This window comes from Pseudophryne corroboree, chromosome 3 (assembly GCF_028390025.1).
Source record: "Pseudophryne corroboree isolate aPseCor3 chromosome 3, aPseCor3.hap2, whole genome shotgun sequence".
NCBI lineage: Eukaryota > Metazoa > Chordata > Amphibia > Anura > Myobatrachidae > Pseudophryne > Pseudophryne corroboree.
In genome coordinates, this window is record NC_086446.1 from 30,571,354 (window position 1) to 30,588,192 (window position 16,839).

The following is a 16,839-nucleotide window of genomic DNA, read 5'->3' on the forward strand; positions in this document are numbered from 1 at the left end:
GTATCCCAAGTTATCGTGATCACAGACAGACCACGGAACTTACTGGTAGGCATCCCAGGAGAGAGCAGCACCACTGGTAGGGAATGGTACTGCAACAGATCATGTCAGCTCTATCCTAGTCTGTGGCAGCACCCCATATCTTTTAATAAATTGTACAATTATGGAAAGGACTAAATATCTAGGGGTTAACACAAGAGTGATATTACCAGAGACTAATTACCCAGTGCAACAAATACTCACTCTTGTCCTATTCACTCGTGATCCCACCAAAAGTGTACACAGAAAATCCAAATTACATATTTCCACTTAAAATTAACGGGCCCCATGTAGCCCGCTCCCATGCCCCCCCCCCCCCACTGCTCCACAACCATTCCTGCTCTTCCACCCCATCCCATCTATCTCCATCTTGTCAGGCCCTGTCCCCTCGGCTCCATCTTTCCTCCTTCATCCTGCGGCTGTATACTGTTTCTACAAAAACTGTGTGCAAGTGTACCTAGAAGAATTGATGCCATTTAGAAGGCAAAGGGAGGTCACACCAAATATTGATTTGATTTAGATTTATCTTCTGTTCTTTCACTTTGCATTTTATTGATAAAAATAAACTATTAATACTTCTGTTTTTGAAAGCATTCTTACTTTGTAGTATTTTTTTCCACACCTGTCTAAAACTTTTTCACAGTACTGTATGTTACATACAACTTTTCATGTATGTTCATATGTCCTGGCCAGCTCCCCCTACACACTTTGGACGGCGCTGCAGCTGCCGCTGATAACTAGACAATTTGTATTGGACAATAAGTAACCAGCGCTCCAGAAATTAACTAATAGGTCAATAATCTATTAATGGACAGATAATAGAAACATTTATTAAAACACATAAGATACATAATAAAAGGATCCAATTAATCACTATAAATAATTAATATCAAGCCACTATTTTTTAGAAAAGTAAAACATTTCAGAGTAAAATGTTTTCCCCATATTTGGATGATAATGAAATAAGAGGATACAGGGGTGGATTGCTCTTCAATTGTGTGTAATTCTGATGAGTAGCAAGAATTGGCTTTCCTTTAAAGATTGTGCAGAATTCAGGTTCTTCAAGAACAAAATGGCTTCTCACCTGTGTGACTTCTCTGATGTGTAATAAGATGTGATTTGTCTGAAAAACATTTCCCACACTCGGAGCATGGATAAGGTCTCTCCCCTGTGTGACGTCTCAGATGTGCAACTAGCTGGGAGTTCTGTGCAAAACATTTCTCACACTCAGAGCATGGATATGGCCTCTCACCTGTGTGAATTCTCTGATGTTTAGCAAGATCCAACTTTATTGGAAAACGTTTCCCACACTCAGAACATAGAAATGGTTTCTCCCCTGTGTGAGTTCTCAGATGCTGAACAAGATTTGATTTCTTTCTAAAACATTTATCACACTCAGGACATGGAAATGGTCTCTCACCTGTGTGAAATCTCTGATGTTCAACAAGATCTGAATTTTGTTTAAAACACATCCCACACTCAGAGCATGGAAATGGTTTCTCCCCTGTGTGAGTTCTCTGATGTTTAATAAGATGTGATTTCTTTAAAAAACTTTTTTCACACTCGGAACATGGAAATGGCCTCTCGCCTGTGTGACTTTTCTGATGTACAACAAGACTGGATTTAAACATATAACATTTCCCACACTCCGAGCAGCAGAATGGCTTCTCACCTGTGTGACATCTCTGATGTCTAACAAGCTCTGATTTATTTGTAAAACATTTCCCACACTCTGAGCAGGAAACTATAGTAGGACCTCTATGAACTCTCCTACGAACCCTCCTATTAGGTCTCCTGTGTGTGGCAACATCTGAGTGATCAGGAGAACGTTCCTCATGATGGGTGGAGTTAGATGATATATCTGCACTGTCAGGTGTTGGATGTATACTGGGGTTGTCTCCTGGAGAATCTTGTGTGATTGTATCTTTTTTATCAAAATCAGAAGATACACTGAGAGGCCCTTCCCGGGTGTTCCTGCCTAGGAGTCCATCTGCTGGATATAAGATAAATGTAAAGACACAAAGAGGAAAGTTTATTAGGCATTGTCCAACCAGAGCAGAAAAGCAAATAGAGACCAAGAATGGTGACAGCTATTGTACAATGATGGGTGTCTGGTTACAGCTCTGTGTGTGCAGCCAGATAGGGAATGTCTGATGTGTGCAGCCATAGGGTGTGACCTTCACCTGTTACTTTACTTTAGTAATGCAGTGCTACTATAAATCATATTTACAAAGACATGACTGAGATATTACCATACAAGGAAAACGAAGGGTGATGTCATGTGGTGGTGCACATAGTGGATTGTGGCTAATATCAGATGGTCTGATGGCTCCTGATGTATGAGATACACCAGAGAGTATGGGGAGGAGACTGGTCAGATCTCTGGGCTTGTAACACACAGTGACATGATGTGAGGGGAGAGCAGGAGTATAATAGGGGCTGATGGCACCTGATGTATGAGATACACCAGAGAGTATGGGGAGGAGACTGGTCAGATCTCTGGGCTTGTAACACACAGTGACATGATGTGAGGGGAGAGCAGGAGTATAATAGGGGCTGATGGCTCCTGATGTATGAGATACACCAGAGAGTATGGGGAGGAGACTGGTCAGATCTCTGGGGTGGTAACACACAGTGACATGATGTGAGGGGGAGAGCAGTATAATAGGGGCTGATGGCTCCTGATGTATGAGATACACCAGAGAGAGTGGGGAGGAGACTGGTCAGATCTCTGGGGTGGTAACACACAGTGACATGATGTGAGGAGGAGAGCAGTATAATAGGGGCTGATGGCTCCTGATGTATGAGATACACCAGAGAGAGTGGGGAGGAGACTGGTCAGATCTCTGGGCTGGTAACACACAGTGACATGATGTGAGGGGGAGAGCAGGAGTATAATAGGGGCTGATGGTTCCTGATGTATGAGATACACCAGAGAGTGTGGGGAGGAGACTGGTCAGATCTCTAGGCTGGTAACACACAGTGACATGATGTGAGGGGGAGAGCAGGAGTATAATAGGGGCTGATGGTTCCTGATGTATGAGATACACCAGAGAGTGTGGGGAGGAGACTGGTCAGATCTCTAGGCTGGTAACACACAGTGACATGATGTGAGGGGGAGAGCAGGAGTATAATAGGGGCTGATGGTTCCTGATGTATGAGATACACCAGAGAGTGTGGGGAGGAGACTGGTCAGATCTCTGGGCTGGTAAGACACAGAGACATGATGTGAGGGGGAGAGCAGGAGTATAATAGGGGCTGATGGATCCTGATGTATGAGATACACCAGAGAGAGTGGGGAGGAGACTGGTCAGATCTCTAGGCTGGTAACACACAGTGACATGATGTGAGGAGGAGAGCAGGAGTATAATAGGGGCTGATGGCTCCTGATGTATGAGATACACCAGAGAGTGTGGAGAGGAGACTGGTAAGATCTCTGTACTGGTAACACACAGTGACATGATGTGAGGGGGAGAGCAGCAGTATAATAGGGGCTGATGGCTCCTGATGTATGAGATATACCAGAGAGTGTGGGGAGGAGACTGGTCAGATCTCTGGGCTGGTAACACACAGTGACATGATGTGAGGGGGAGAGCAGGAGTATAATAGGGGCTGATGGCTCCTGATGTATGAGATACACCAGAGAGTGTGGGGAGGAGACTGGTCAGATCTCTGGGCTGGTAACACACAGTGACATGATGTGAGGAGGAGAGCAGGAGTATAATAGGGGTTGATGGTCATGAATCCATCGCTGTAGGATAAGAAATTGCTGTAGTGACTGAGGACGGAGAATATGTGACTCTTCTCTGTAACAAATGTTTATTACTCACCTGTGCTGATATCTGTAGGGATTTTCTCCTCCTTAAACTGTTGATCTCCCCTCACATATTTCTCCTCTTCCTTCTTTATATCTTCTCCTTTACTATCAGTCTCATACCTCTCTTCTACATCATCTATATTTTCTGCCTTAATATTAGTCAATTGTTCACTCTAAATAACCCACAAAAAAACAATAAAATAATACAATAATGTTTTAACAGAGATTGAACAGAACAATATCAGTGTATCAGACAGAGACTGCACTTCATATAGTAACAGTCACTTTGGTATATTGGTGAGACACTAAATCTCACCTACCTGATCCTCCTGTGGGGTCCTTTGATTCTCGTCTGTACAATCCTGGGAATACAGAGGACGGGGACATCTCTCTGGGGTATCTCTGTTACTGGGCCCATCTGTAGGAGACACACAGTGACTGAGTATAGTGTATATATGTGATTATCAGATGATGTGTGTATTTAGGGGCCCCCATACCTGCTGTCCCCTGTACAATACATGACAGTCTCCTCTTACCCAGTGATGTGAGGGGCCGGTGATTCTCCATCATCAAGTCCTTGTACAGACCCCTGTGCTCCTCTATATACTTCACCTCCTGTATGGAGAGATGTACAGTGACATCCTGACACCTTATAGGAACTGACACACAATGATACAGTCATCACCCTGACACGTCCCCTGGTGTTACTGTATAATGTCCCATTCCCAGCAGTCACCTCTCCAGTCATCAACCAGACACGTCCCCTGGTGTTACTGTATAATGTCCCATTCCCAGCAGTCACCTCTCCAGACATCACCCAGACACATCCCCTGGTGTTACTGTATAATGTCCCATTCCCAGCAGTCACCTCTCCAGACATCACCCAGACACATCCCCTGGTGTTACTGTATAATGCCCCATTCCCAGCAGTCACCCCTCCAGTCAGCAGCTGAATGATCTTGTTGGTGAGTTCCGGGATCTTCTGGTCATTGTGTCTCTCATGTATCAGTGATGGAGTAAGAGCAGGGTAGGTGTCAGATGGTCACCAGATGTCTTCTCATTACTGTGTAATCCTGTGCAATGATAATATTTAAAATTATTTTTACAATTTATTTATGCAAAGTAACAAAGTATACAAGGTCACCCCTATGCTATATGTAGCCATCTCTTATATACAGTAACGGGATGGTATATAGGGGACCGTACGGTAGGGTAGGTTAAAAAATGTATCAACATGGAAACATTTTCCACATCGATTCAGAGTGTCGAAAAAATAATTGTGGGACCACTCGAGAAGATGATTGCCATTTAGTTTTTCAAAATCGGATATCTTAGCCATCCGATGCCTAAAGATTTCAATATAATAGGTCTGAATACAATACAATATTCAATACAATAGTCTAAAGAATACAATAGTTCTGACACATAATACACGCCCTGATCACCATACAGTGTCATAAAGTAATACATGCAATGACCCAGGACTCACCACGTGGAGGTGGCTTCATGTGTAATACAGTAAAGAGTGGTTCCTGCTCTGAAGACCTAACCAACATGTTACCAGGTAATCCATTACATGCACGATTTCTGACCACAGCCAACAGAATTCTGAGTACTTACATTGGAACCCCAAATCCATCTGCGGACCTTTTCGCCCTTGTAATGTACATCCAAAAGGTGTGTGCTGTTGTGGGGTTTTCGATCAAAACTAAACCAAAGTGTAAGGACGGTAGCTCGGGATCCCGGCAACCGGTTACGCAGCACCAACTCCTCATGTCTCACTAATACCCCTTTCACACTGCCAATGCCGGATCCCACCAGGGAATTGGAAACAGGTCCTTCCCGGGTGGAATCCGGCATTGGCAGATGCTGCAGGCTTCCCCGACCCGGCAATATGCCGGGTCGATATCGGGTTATTTGTGCGGTGTGAAAGGGGTATAAGAAATGGCGTCGATCCTGTACTCTGCAGGAATGCTCTCTGGGTTCACCCAGAAAAGATCCTCTTGTCAGTGATCACAGATGAGAGTCCAGATATTAGGCTGCTTGGTGTGAGCCGCATCTTGCAGGCTGGGGCAAGTGCAGCTCAGTATGAAAATGTGCGGGTATTTCAAGTACCTGAAATCAATTTAAATGCATCAAAAAAACTACAAGCTTATAAACTGGGAAAAGGTCAACGTCACAGAGCCCCGAGCTCTCCGTAATACACCCCTCAGATGTACTCACCCAAATGTGCAGGGATGGAGTAAATCCTCTTTCTTCTACGCTGCCCCATGGCAGCCCTACACACTTGCCGATGTGTGCGGCCGATATGAACAATCTTGCTCAGTAGTGAACAATAAATTGTTCATATCGTTCAGTGTGTAGGCACCAACGATGAGCGGCCCCGCTGTCGTTCATCGTTGGTGCCGGGCCGTTTATGCCTGCAAGCCAGTATCATCTATATTAGCATGCAGGGTTATGGGGCCAGGTGACGTCAGGGAGTGAAGAAACTGTACTCACCCCATCACCCCCCCCCCCCCTTCACCGCCGCCAGGTCGTCTGTCGGCCATATCGTTCATCAGACACCTCAGCAGCAAATCGACATGTTGTTTTATTGAACTTGCCTCTGGCCTGGGGGGGATGCTACGGCATATGGGAGTGTGGTCTGATATGGAATCCTGCCCTTGATTTTTTACACCGGATCATCGTGTATACAGAACGCCAGAGATGAGAGATGCATTGGGGATGAGGTGCCGCACTTCCAGTTCCTGGTCCCAGAAGGTAGCGGTTGTCTTCCCAGAGTCCCCACCGGCTAAGAGGACGCATTAGTGAGTCGCTTGGTGCTTCCGGATCATGGAGGTCCTATGGTGCATAGTGGGGACCAGAAGGATGTGCGGGTCCGTTTGCGCATGCGCGGTAGCCGTTTTAGGTATTCTACCTATATAAACATGGCGCCGCCAGGTCAGCATGATCAGTGTGTAGCGTCGTTCTGAATGAACATGGAGAAAGAACTCCCCCCCATAAGCCAGCAAATGCCATGGGGAGGTAAGTCCTGTATCTTGAAGATGAGCTTGTATGTTAATTTTTTCGTTTAGATAGTTATAGGCTGTTACTGTTTTTTTTCAGTTTGCAATCAGATACTGCAGGATCTAGGAAGAGATTGACAAAGAGAAAGTACCTCAACCTAATATGTGCAATATGTGAGAAGGAATTTTCTGGTGTTCAGGAGAAGACTGTCTGTCAAATTTACGAGAAGGATCTCAGTCATCTGCATGTAACTTGTCTAATTAATTGACTCAATTAATGGAATAGATGAAAAAATATTTTGTTTCTAAAGAGGAGTTTGTGGAAATGCAAAGATACAAGAGAGCCAAGGTCACACTCAAGTTTGCTTGGTGAAGCTACTGTATATCATCTGATGAATTGTTGCAAGATGAATTGTATGACCTCTCTAGTGAGGAGTCTGGTGAAATTAAAGAAGAGTCCAGGATGTTTGACATTGAATTAGTGGCGAGTATGTTGAAGAACATTTATCAGACTATGAAGACAGCAGAAGAGCAGGACCTGTTGTTTGAAGATAGAGTGCAAAAAGGAAGAGTTTTTCCAATAAACAGGGTAATGAAAGAGATAATTACCAAGGAGTGGTAAAGTTTGGATAAGCATCAAGGAAAACTGTCTCGCATAGACCGCATGTATCCAATTAGGGATGTAAAATTTCTGAATTGGTGCACGGTGCCTAGAGTAGACGAGGCAGTAGCTAAAATTTCCTCCAGAACAGCTATACCGTTGGAAGATGTTTTTTTTTCCGTGACACCATGGATAAGATAATTGAAAACTCCCTCAAACGTTTACATGCGTCAGCTGCCGTATTTCTGAAAGCGGGGGTAGCTATTGCGTCAGTATCAAGAGCCCTGAGGATTGGGGGAAACATTATGCATACTGATTTAGAGGAAAGAATTTCTAAACAATATTTGCTAAGAAATCTTGAGATTATGCAAAAGGCTATTGAAGTTTTGTGCGAGTCTTCGTTGGATGTGGTGTCCTTTTCGGCCAGGTCTATGGCATCAGGAGAACAGCAAGGAGGTCGCTGTGGCTGAGAGCATGGATAGCAGATGCACATTATAAAAATAAGCTGGAAACTCTGCCTTTTGAAGGTTAGCTATTATTTGGAGCCAAATTAGAGTCCATGATACACAGATTAACTGGAGGAAAGTCAGTCAAGTTGCCTCAGGACAGACAGAAGAAGTTCTTTGCACGCCCTTCGTCTGGTCAACAGTAGAGAGAGGCTACAGTTTATAGGCCGGGCAGTCAATACAACAGGAGATACTCCTCTGGAACATCTAGACAGTCCTTTCGGCAGTCATACAAGAAAGATAAAAAGCAATGACTACGATGGACCTCCCATGGTGGGAGAAAGGCTTTCTCTTTTCGCCAAAGAATGGATTATTTTGATCAAAGACAGATGGGTGACAGATTTGATATGCAACGGATATCATCTGGAATTTTTAACAGTTCCAGAAAGGAACAGATTTGTGACCTCAAGTTTACCAAGATCAGAGGATCAGATGAAGGCCTTGAGAGTCAGTTCCGCTGGCACAAAGAAAGAAGAGTTTTTAGTCACACCTGTTCTTGGTGGAAAAGAGCTCAGGGGGTTTCAGGACTATCCTGGACCTCAGGGATTTAAACAGCCATGTAAAGGTAAAGAAGTTTCGGATGAAGACATTTAAATCAATCTTGGCAGGTATGAAAAAGGCAGATTTTATGACTTCAATCAATTTGAAAGACACATATTTCCATAGCCCTATCAGGAAAGCAGAAAATATTTAAGATTCTGCATCCAGAACAGTAATTTTCAATTTACTTGCCTTCCATTCGGACTAACGTCGTCACTGAGGTTTGGTAGCCTGCCTAAGACAACGAGGTACAGAAATCCGGCCATAATTTGGACAACATTCTGATTTCCGGAAAGATAGATGAAATTGTAAAGACAGGTTTGAAACACACAATTCAGTTCCCACAGGGTCCCATTTGGATCCCGAATTGGGAAAAGAGTCACTTACTTCCAGTGACAAAATTACATCTCCTGGGAGTACAGAGAGATATGCAAGAGTACAAGGTTACCATTTCGGAAGAAAGATGTGCAAAAATGCAGAGCCTGGCAACATCTTTGATGAAAAGGAAAAGGTTTCATTTGAGAATGGGACTTCGTCTTCCTGGCATGATGGCGTCCATGATAGGCGTGGTTCCTTGGGCCCAGTGGCGAATGAGAGATCTTCAGTGGAAAATGTTGAGGTATACCAGACAAGGCTTCCCGTTGGGAAGTTTTGTAACATTAAATCAGGGGACGAGAAATTATTTGGCCTGGTGAGCAAGCGAGGATTTGAAAACAGGAGATGTATGGTAAGACTTACCCTTGTTAAATCTCTTTCTGCGAGGTACACTGGATTCCACAGGGAATAACATTGGGTTGTAGAGTTGGATCTTGATCCGAGGCACCAACATGCTAAAGCTTTGACTGTTCCCAAGATGCATAGCGCCGCCTCCTCTATATCTCCGCCTCCAGGCACAGGAGCTCAGTTTTGTTAACCAGTCCAATGCAGTAGCAGGTAAAAGAGACGATAGTAGTTAACCACATAGAACCACATTCTCACGACAGGAGAAGGTACCAGCGGCTAATACCATACAAACCCAAAGAAGCTAAGTGCCTCAGGGTGGGCGCCCTGTGGAATCCAATGTACCTCGCAGAAAGAGATTTAACAATGGTAAGTCTTACCATAAATCTCCTTTTCTGCAGCGGTGTACACTGGTATTCTACAGGGAATAACATCAAGGATGTCCTATAGCAGTTCCTCATGGGAGGGGATGCACTGTAGTGGGCACAAGAACCCGGCGTCCAAAGGAGGCATCCTGGGAGGCGAAGGTATCAAAGGCATAGACCTGATAAACATGTTCACTGAGGACCACATAGCCGCCTTGCACAATTGTTCTAGGGATGCGCCACAGCGGGCCGCCCAAGAAGGTCCAACAGACCGAGTAGAAAGGGCCTTGATAGCAGCAGGAGCTGGAAGTCCAGCCTTCGCATAAGCTTGTGCAATCATCATTTTAATCCATCTGGCCAAGGTTTGCTTATTCGCAGGCCAGCCACGTTTGTGAAAACCAAAAAGGACAAAGAGAGAATCAGATCTCCTAAGGGAGGTGGTTTTCTTCGCATGGATACAGAGAGCCCGTACCACATCTAAAGACCGCTCTTTGGAGGACAAACCAGGAGTGATAAAGGCCGGAACCACAATCTCTTCATTAAGGTGGAAAAACGACACCACCTTAGGTAGATAACCAGAGCGAGTTCTAAGAACCGCCCGGTCACGGTGAAAATTCAGACAGGGTGACCGACACGACAAGGCACCCAAGTCTGAAACCCGTAGAGCACAGGCAATAGCCAGCAAAAATAAGACCTTAAGCGTAAGCCATTTAAGGTCCACAGACTCAAGAAGCTCAAATGGAAACTCTTGTAGGGCATTCAGAACAACAGACAAATCCCACGGAGCCACAGAAGGGACATAGGTGGTCATTCCAAGTTGATCGCTAGCTGCATTTGTTATCAGCGCAGCGATCAGGCTAAAAAACGGCAGTTCCGCACATGCGTATGCAGCGCAATGCGCGACGTATGGGCACAACGAACGATGCAGTTTTGCACAGGGTCTAGCGATGCATTTCAGTCGTACTAGTTGCCGCAGAGTGATTGACGTAAAGTATGCGTTTCTGGGTGGCAACTGACCGTTTTCAGGGAGTGTTGGGAAAAACGCAGGCGTGCCAGGGAAAATGCAGGTGTGGCTGGGCGAACGCTGGGCGGGTGTGTGACGTCAAATCCAGAACTGAATAGTCTGAAGTGATCGCAAGCGCTGAATAGGTTTTGAGCTACTCTGAAACTACACAAAAAATGTTTTCAGGTGCTCTGCGATAAAAACTTGCGCACTTCTGCTAAGCTAAAATACACTCCCAGTGGGCGGCGGCATAGCGTTTGCACAGCTGCTAAAAACTGCTAGCGAGCGATCAACTTGGAATGACCCCCATAGGGAGGTTGAATCCGTAAAACACAGAGTGAAAGTGTGAACGTCAGGAAGAGACACAATCTTTCTCTGAAACCACACCGACAAGGCAGATATATGAACCTTGAGGAAGGACAGATGAAGGCCTAAGTCCAGGCCCAGTTGCAGAAAAGCCAAAAGTTTGGCAGTACTGAACTTGTGTACATCGTAATTCTTAGCCCCACACCAGGTGGAGTAAGAATTCCAGACCCTATAATCAATCCAAGCTGAAGCTGGTTTACGGGCTTTCAACATAGTTTGAACGACCGCCTCAGAAAATCCTTTGGCCCTCAGGAGTGAAGCTTCAAGAGCCACGCCGTCAAAGCCAGTCGGGCCAAATCCTGGTAGACAGAGGGGCCCTGAACGAGGAAGTCTGGGCGTTGCAGGAGCAGAAGAGGACGCTCTATCGAAAGACCCTGTAGGTCTGAGAACCAATGCCGTCTGGGCCACGCTGGAGCGATTAGAAGTAGGATTCCTCCTACTTGCTTGAACTTCCTTATTACCCTGGGCAGGAGTGACACCAGAGGGAACACGTACGGCAGCCGAAAGTTCCATGGAATTGCCAGTGCATCCACGAACGCGGCTTGAAGATCCGTTGTCCTTGCTCCGAAGACCGGAACCTTGTGTCGAGACGCCATCAGGTCTACATCTGGTAGGCCCCACTTGTCCACTAGGAGTTGAAATACTTTTGGATGAAGGCTCCACTCTCCGGCGTGTACGTCCTGATGACTGAGTAAGTCCGCTTCCCAGTTGAGGACCCCCGGAATGAACACTGCCGATATGGCTGGCAGATGGCGTTCTGCCCTAGAAGAATCTTTGACACTTCCAACACTGCCATGCCGCCTTGATGATTTATGTATGCCACCGTGGTGGCGTTGTCCGACTGTACTTGAACAGGCCTGTTCTGTACCAGAGGCAGGGCCAGTTTCAAAGTATTGAACACTGCCTGCAGCTCCAGAATATTTATCGGGAGGAGAGATTCCTCCCTGGTCCACTGACCCTGATGACAGTGTTGCTCCAACACCGCGTCCCAACCCTGCAGACTGGCATCTGTCGTTAGAAGGACCCATTTGGACAACCCCTGCTCAATCGTTGGTCCTGCAGCCACCATGAGGCCTAGTACTTGCATCGCCGAGTGTACCGACACTCGCGGACGAGAAAGGAAGCATCTTATCCTGTCCTGACGCTTCAGGACTTTCTCTTGGGACAAGAACAACCGTTGGTTGTGTGTGCCCACAGTGCCCCCAGGTGCACCATGCTCTGAGCAGGGACCAGGGAGGATTTCTTCCAGTTGATGAGCCACCCGTGGGCTTGCTGGAATTGGACCGTCAGTTCCAGATGACAGAGGAGAACCTCTGGGGAGTTCGCCAGGATCAACAAGTCGTCCAGATATGGCAGGACACTGAAGCCCCGACGGCGAAGCAGAGCTGTCATAACTGCCATGACCTGGGTGAAGATTTGCGGAGCCGTGGTCAGTCCAAAAGGTAAGGCCCGGTATTAATAATGTAGGTTGCCAACAGCAGGTAGTGCTGATGCAACATGGCAATAGGTATATGTAGGTAAGCATTCTGTATATCCAGGGAAACCATATAGTCCATGGGTTCCAAGGCCAGAACAATAGAGCGAAGAGTTTCCATACAGAACTTGGATACCTTCACAAATTTGTTCAAAGACTTGAGGTTGAGAATGGGCCGGGAGGAACCATTCGGTTTTGGAACTAGGAACAACGCTGAATAGAACCCCCTGCCTCTCTGAGCCAGAGGCATCGGAACTATCCCTCCTGTGTCCAGGAGGGATTGTACCACCAAATAGAGAATTTTTGCTTTCACCATATCCAAAGAGATATTTGTTGAGCAAAACTGGCGAGGGGGACGTTTCTTGAAAGAGATGGCGGATCCGTGAGTGACGTCTTCCCTTACCCAGGCATCTGAAGTGGTCTGTAACCATTCCTAGGCAAACCGCAGAAGTCGGCCTCCCACCCTGGGATCTGCCAGGGGGAGGACCGCCCTGTCATGCAGCAGTCTTGTCTGGTTTGGAAGCAGGCTGACGGGCAGCCCAGGAATGTTTAGGTTTGAGCTTAGAGGTTTTGGAAGAGCAAGCCTGTTTCGGGTACGCATGACCCTTTGCTTTACTTGGAGGTCGAAAGGAACGAAAGGCGGTACTTTTAGCCTTCAGAGACGAAGGATTTGTACTTGGCAGACATGCAGTTTTAGCAGACGCTAAGTCAGCAACAATCTTGTTCAGATCTTCCCCAAAAAGGATGTCTCCCTTAAAAGGAATAACCTCCAAGGTCCACAGACCAGGACCGCAACCACAGAATCTGGTGAGCCAGAATGGACATAGTAGACGCTTTGGTCGCCAGGACACCGGCATCAGAGGCCGCCTCCTGAATATAATGAGAGGCTGTGATAATATATGAAAGACACTGGGGGTAATTCCGAGTTGATCGCAGCAGGAAATTTTTTAGCAGTTGGGCAAAACTATGTGCACTGCAGAGGGGGCAGATATAACATTTGCAGAGAAAGTTAGATTTGGGTGGGTTATTTTGTTTCTGTGCAGGGTAAATACTGGCTGCTTTATTTTTACACTGCAATTTAGATTGCAGATTAAACTCACCTCATCCAAATCTATCTCTCTCTGCACGTTATATCTGCCCCCCCTGCAGTGCACATGGTTTTGCCCAACTGCTAAAAAAATTCCTGCTGCGATCAACTTGGAATTACCCCCACTGTCTGGCATTATCAGAAAAATTAGAAGGTAGCACCGCTTCAACTTCTTGAACCCAGGCTTCAATAGCCTTTGCAGCCCAAGAAGCCGCTATAGTAGGTCTATGCACAGCACCGGCAAGGATGTAAATAGACTTCAAGTAACCCTCCACACGCTTGTCCGTCGGTTCCTTCAGAAAGGTGACGGTAGTGACAGGCAGAGTAGATGACACCAGCAGACGTGCGACACGTGAGTCCACTGGCGGCGGTGTTTCCCAATATTTACTTAACTCTGCAGCGAGGGGATAACAAGCTAGCATCTTCTTAGACAGGGAGAATTTCTTTCCTGGAGACTCCCAGGATTCTTGATGTACGTCAACTAAATAGTCAGAATGGGGCAAAACTAATTTAGTGACCTTCTGACGTTTGAACTTATCTGGTTTCTTAGACGTAACTGGAGGTTCAGATTCATCATCAATCTGAAGAATCAGTTTGATAGCCTCCAAAAGGTCAGGAACATCCACCTGAAATAGATTCCCCATCAGAAGCATCTGCATCAGTGTCTGAGGGGTCAGTGTATACGCCATCTTCATTGGATGAAGTATCTGAAACAAGCGTGGATTGTGAGGAAGTAATGTCCCGCTTAGATGACCCTGTGGTCCTATCAGGGCGAGGGTTAGGTTTTTGTTTAACCAAAGACTGATTTGACTGCTGTAACTGAGTTGACAGAGTATCAGATTAATTGCAGGGACAATGAGGGTAATTCCAAGTTGATCGCAGCAGGACTTTTGTTAGCAGTTGGGCAAAACCATGTGCACTGCAGGGGAGGCAGATATAACATTTGCAGAGAGAGTTAGATTTGGGTGGGTTATTTTGTTTCTGTGCAGGGTAAATACTGGCTGCTTTATTTTTACACTGCAAATTAGATTGCAGATTGAACACACCCCACCCAAATCTAACTCTCTCTGCACATGTTATATCTGCCTCCCCTGCAGTGCACATGGTTTTGCCCAACTGCTAACAAAATTCCTGCTGCGATCAACTTGGAATTACCCCCAATATATGGCTGTAATGGCACAGGAGGTCCCACAGGGGGCGTAAGTCTCATTACTAGCGTAGTCAGCAGATTAGAAAAAGCAGCCCAAGGTGGGTCTTGGTGTGCCCCTGGTGCTACAGGCTGACTGATGGGTACTGGACCCCCAGTACCTGGACTGAAAATTTTCCTCAGGTGCATCCTCGGCGTCAGCACTGCATGACGCAGGATCAGCCATGGATCTCCCGCCCTGTGTAGCAGACATTATTTGGAAACGTAGCCTTAGGGCGTAATTAGCTAAACAAAAAACCCCTGTGGAGTTTGACTGCAGATACAGAACACAAACATAGGATTTAGTGGTATATGGTGACTGAGATACACAGAGAAAAAATAAGATTTTAAACCTACCGGTAAATCTTTTTCTCGTAGTCCGTAGAGGATGCTGGGGACTCCGTAAGGACCATGGGGACAGACGGGCTCCGCAGGAGACATGGGCACTTTAAGAAAGACTTTAGGTTTAGGTGTGCTCTGGCTCCTCCCTCTATGCCCCTCCTCCAGACCTCAGTTAGAGAAACTGTGCCCAGAGGAGACGGACAGTACGAGGAAAGGATTTTTGTTAATCCAAGGGCAAGATTCATACCAGCCCACACCATCCACACCGTGTAACATGTGATATACTACCTAGTTAACAGTATGAAAACAACATAGCATCAGTCCAAGACCGATGAAACTATAACATAACCTTTATGTAAGCAATAACTATATACTAGTCTTGCAGAAGTAGTCCGCACTTGGGACGGGCACCCAGCATCCTCTACGGACTACGAGAAAAAGATTTACCGGTAGGTTTAAAATCTTATTTTCTCTTACGTCCTAGAGGATGCTGGGGACTCCGTAAGGACCATGGGGATTATACCAAAGCTCCCAAACGGGCGGGAGAGTGCGGATGACTCTGCAGCACCGATTGAGCAAACAGGAGGTCCTCCTCAGCCAGGGTATCAAACTTATAGAACTTTGCAAAGGTGTTTGACCCCGACCAAGTAGCAGCTCGGCACACCTGTAGTGCCGAGACCCCTCGGGCAGCCGCCCAAGAAGAGCCCACCTTCCTAGTGGAATGTGCTTTAACCGATTTTGGTAACGGCAATCCCGCCGTAGAATGCGCCTGCTGAATCGTGTTACAGATCCAGCGAGCAATAGTCTGCTTTGAAGCAGGGGCGCCAACCTTGTTGGCTGCATACAGGACAAACAGTGCTTCTGTTTTCCTGACTCTAGCCTTTCTGGCCACGTAAATTTTCAAAGCCCTGACCACAGCAAGGGACTCGGAATCCTCCAAGTCACGCGTAGCCACAGGCACAACAATAGGTTGGTTCATATGAAAGGATGAGACCACTTTAGGTAGGAATTGAGGACTGGTCCGCAATTCCGCTCTATCCATATGGAAAACCAGATAGGGGCTTTTATGTGATAAAGCCGCTAATTCCGAAACTCGCCTAGCCGAAGCCAAGGCTAATAACATGACCACCTTCCAAGTGAGAAATTTCAACTCCACCGTTTTAAGTGGTTCAAACCAGCGTGACTTAAGGAAACTTAACACCACGTTAAGGTCCCAAGGCGCCACCGGAGGTACAAAGGGAGGCTGAATATGCAGTACTCCCTTCACAAAATTTTGTACTTCAGGGAGAGAGGCCAATTCCTTTTGAAAGAAAATGGATAAAGCCGAAATCTGAACCTTAATAGATCCTAATTTTAGGCCCAAATTCACTCCAGTTTGTAGGAAGTGAAGAAAGCGGCCCAGATGGAATTCTTCCGTAGGAGCATTCCTGGCCTCACACCAAGAAACATATTTTCGCCATATTCGGTGATAATGTTTTGATGTCACGTCCTTCCTAGCCTTTATTAGCGTAGGAATGACCTCATCCGGAATACCCTTTTCCGCTATGATCCGGCGTTCAACCGCCATGCCGTCAAACGCAGCCGCGGTACGTCTTGGAACAGACAGGGCCCCTGTTGCAACAGGTCCTGTCTTAGAGGAAGAGGCCACAGATCTTCTGTGAGCATTTCCTGCAGATCCGGATACCAGGTCCTTCGTGGCCAATCTGGAACAATGAGGATTGTTCTCACTCCTCTTTTTCTTATTATTCTCAACACCTTGGGTATGAGAGGAAGAGGAGGAAATACATAGAC

At 46.3% G+C, this 16,839-nt stretch overlaps 1 protein-coding gene across 1 annotated transcript in view; it reads right to left on the reverse strand.

The window, feature by feature from the left end:
• Positions 1-365: 365 nt before the first annotated feature.
• LOC135054604 (zinc finger protein 271-like) overlaps positions 366-16,839 on the reverse strand; it is a 143,755-nt gene continuing 127,281 nt past the window's right edge. The window contains exon 7 of the mRNA XM_063957791.1: positions 366-1,708. Within this exon, the coding sequence (XP_063813861.1) occupies positions 1,098-1,708 (611 nt within the window). The 3' untranslated portion in view covers positions 366-1,097. The remainder of the gene's footprint in view (positions 1,709-16,839) is intronic.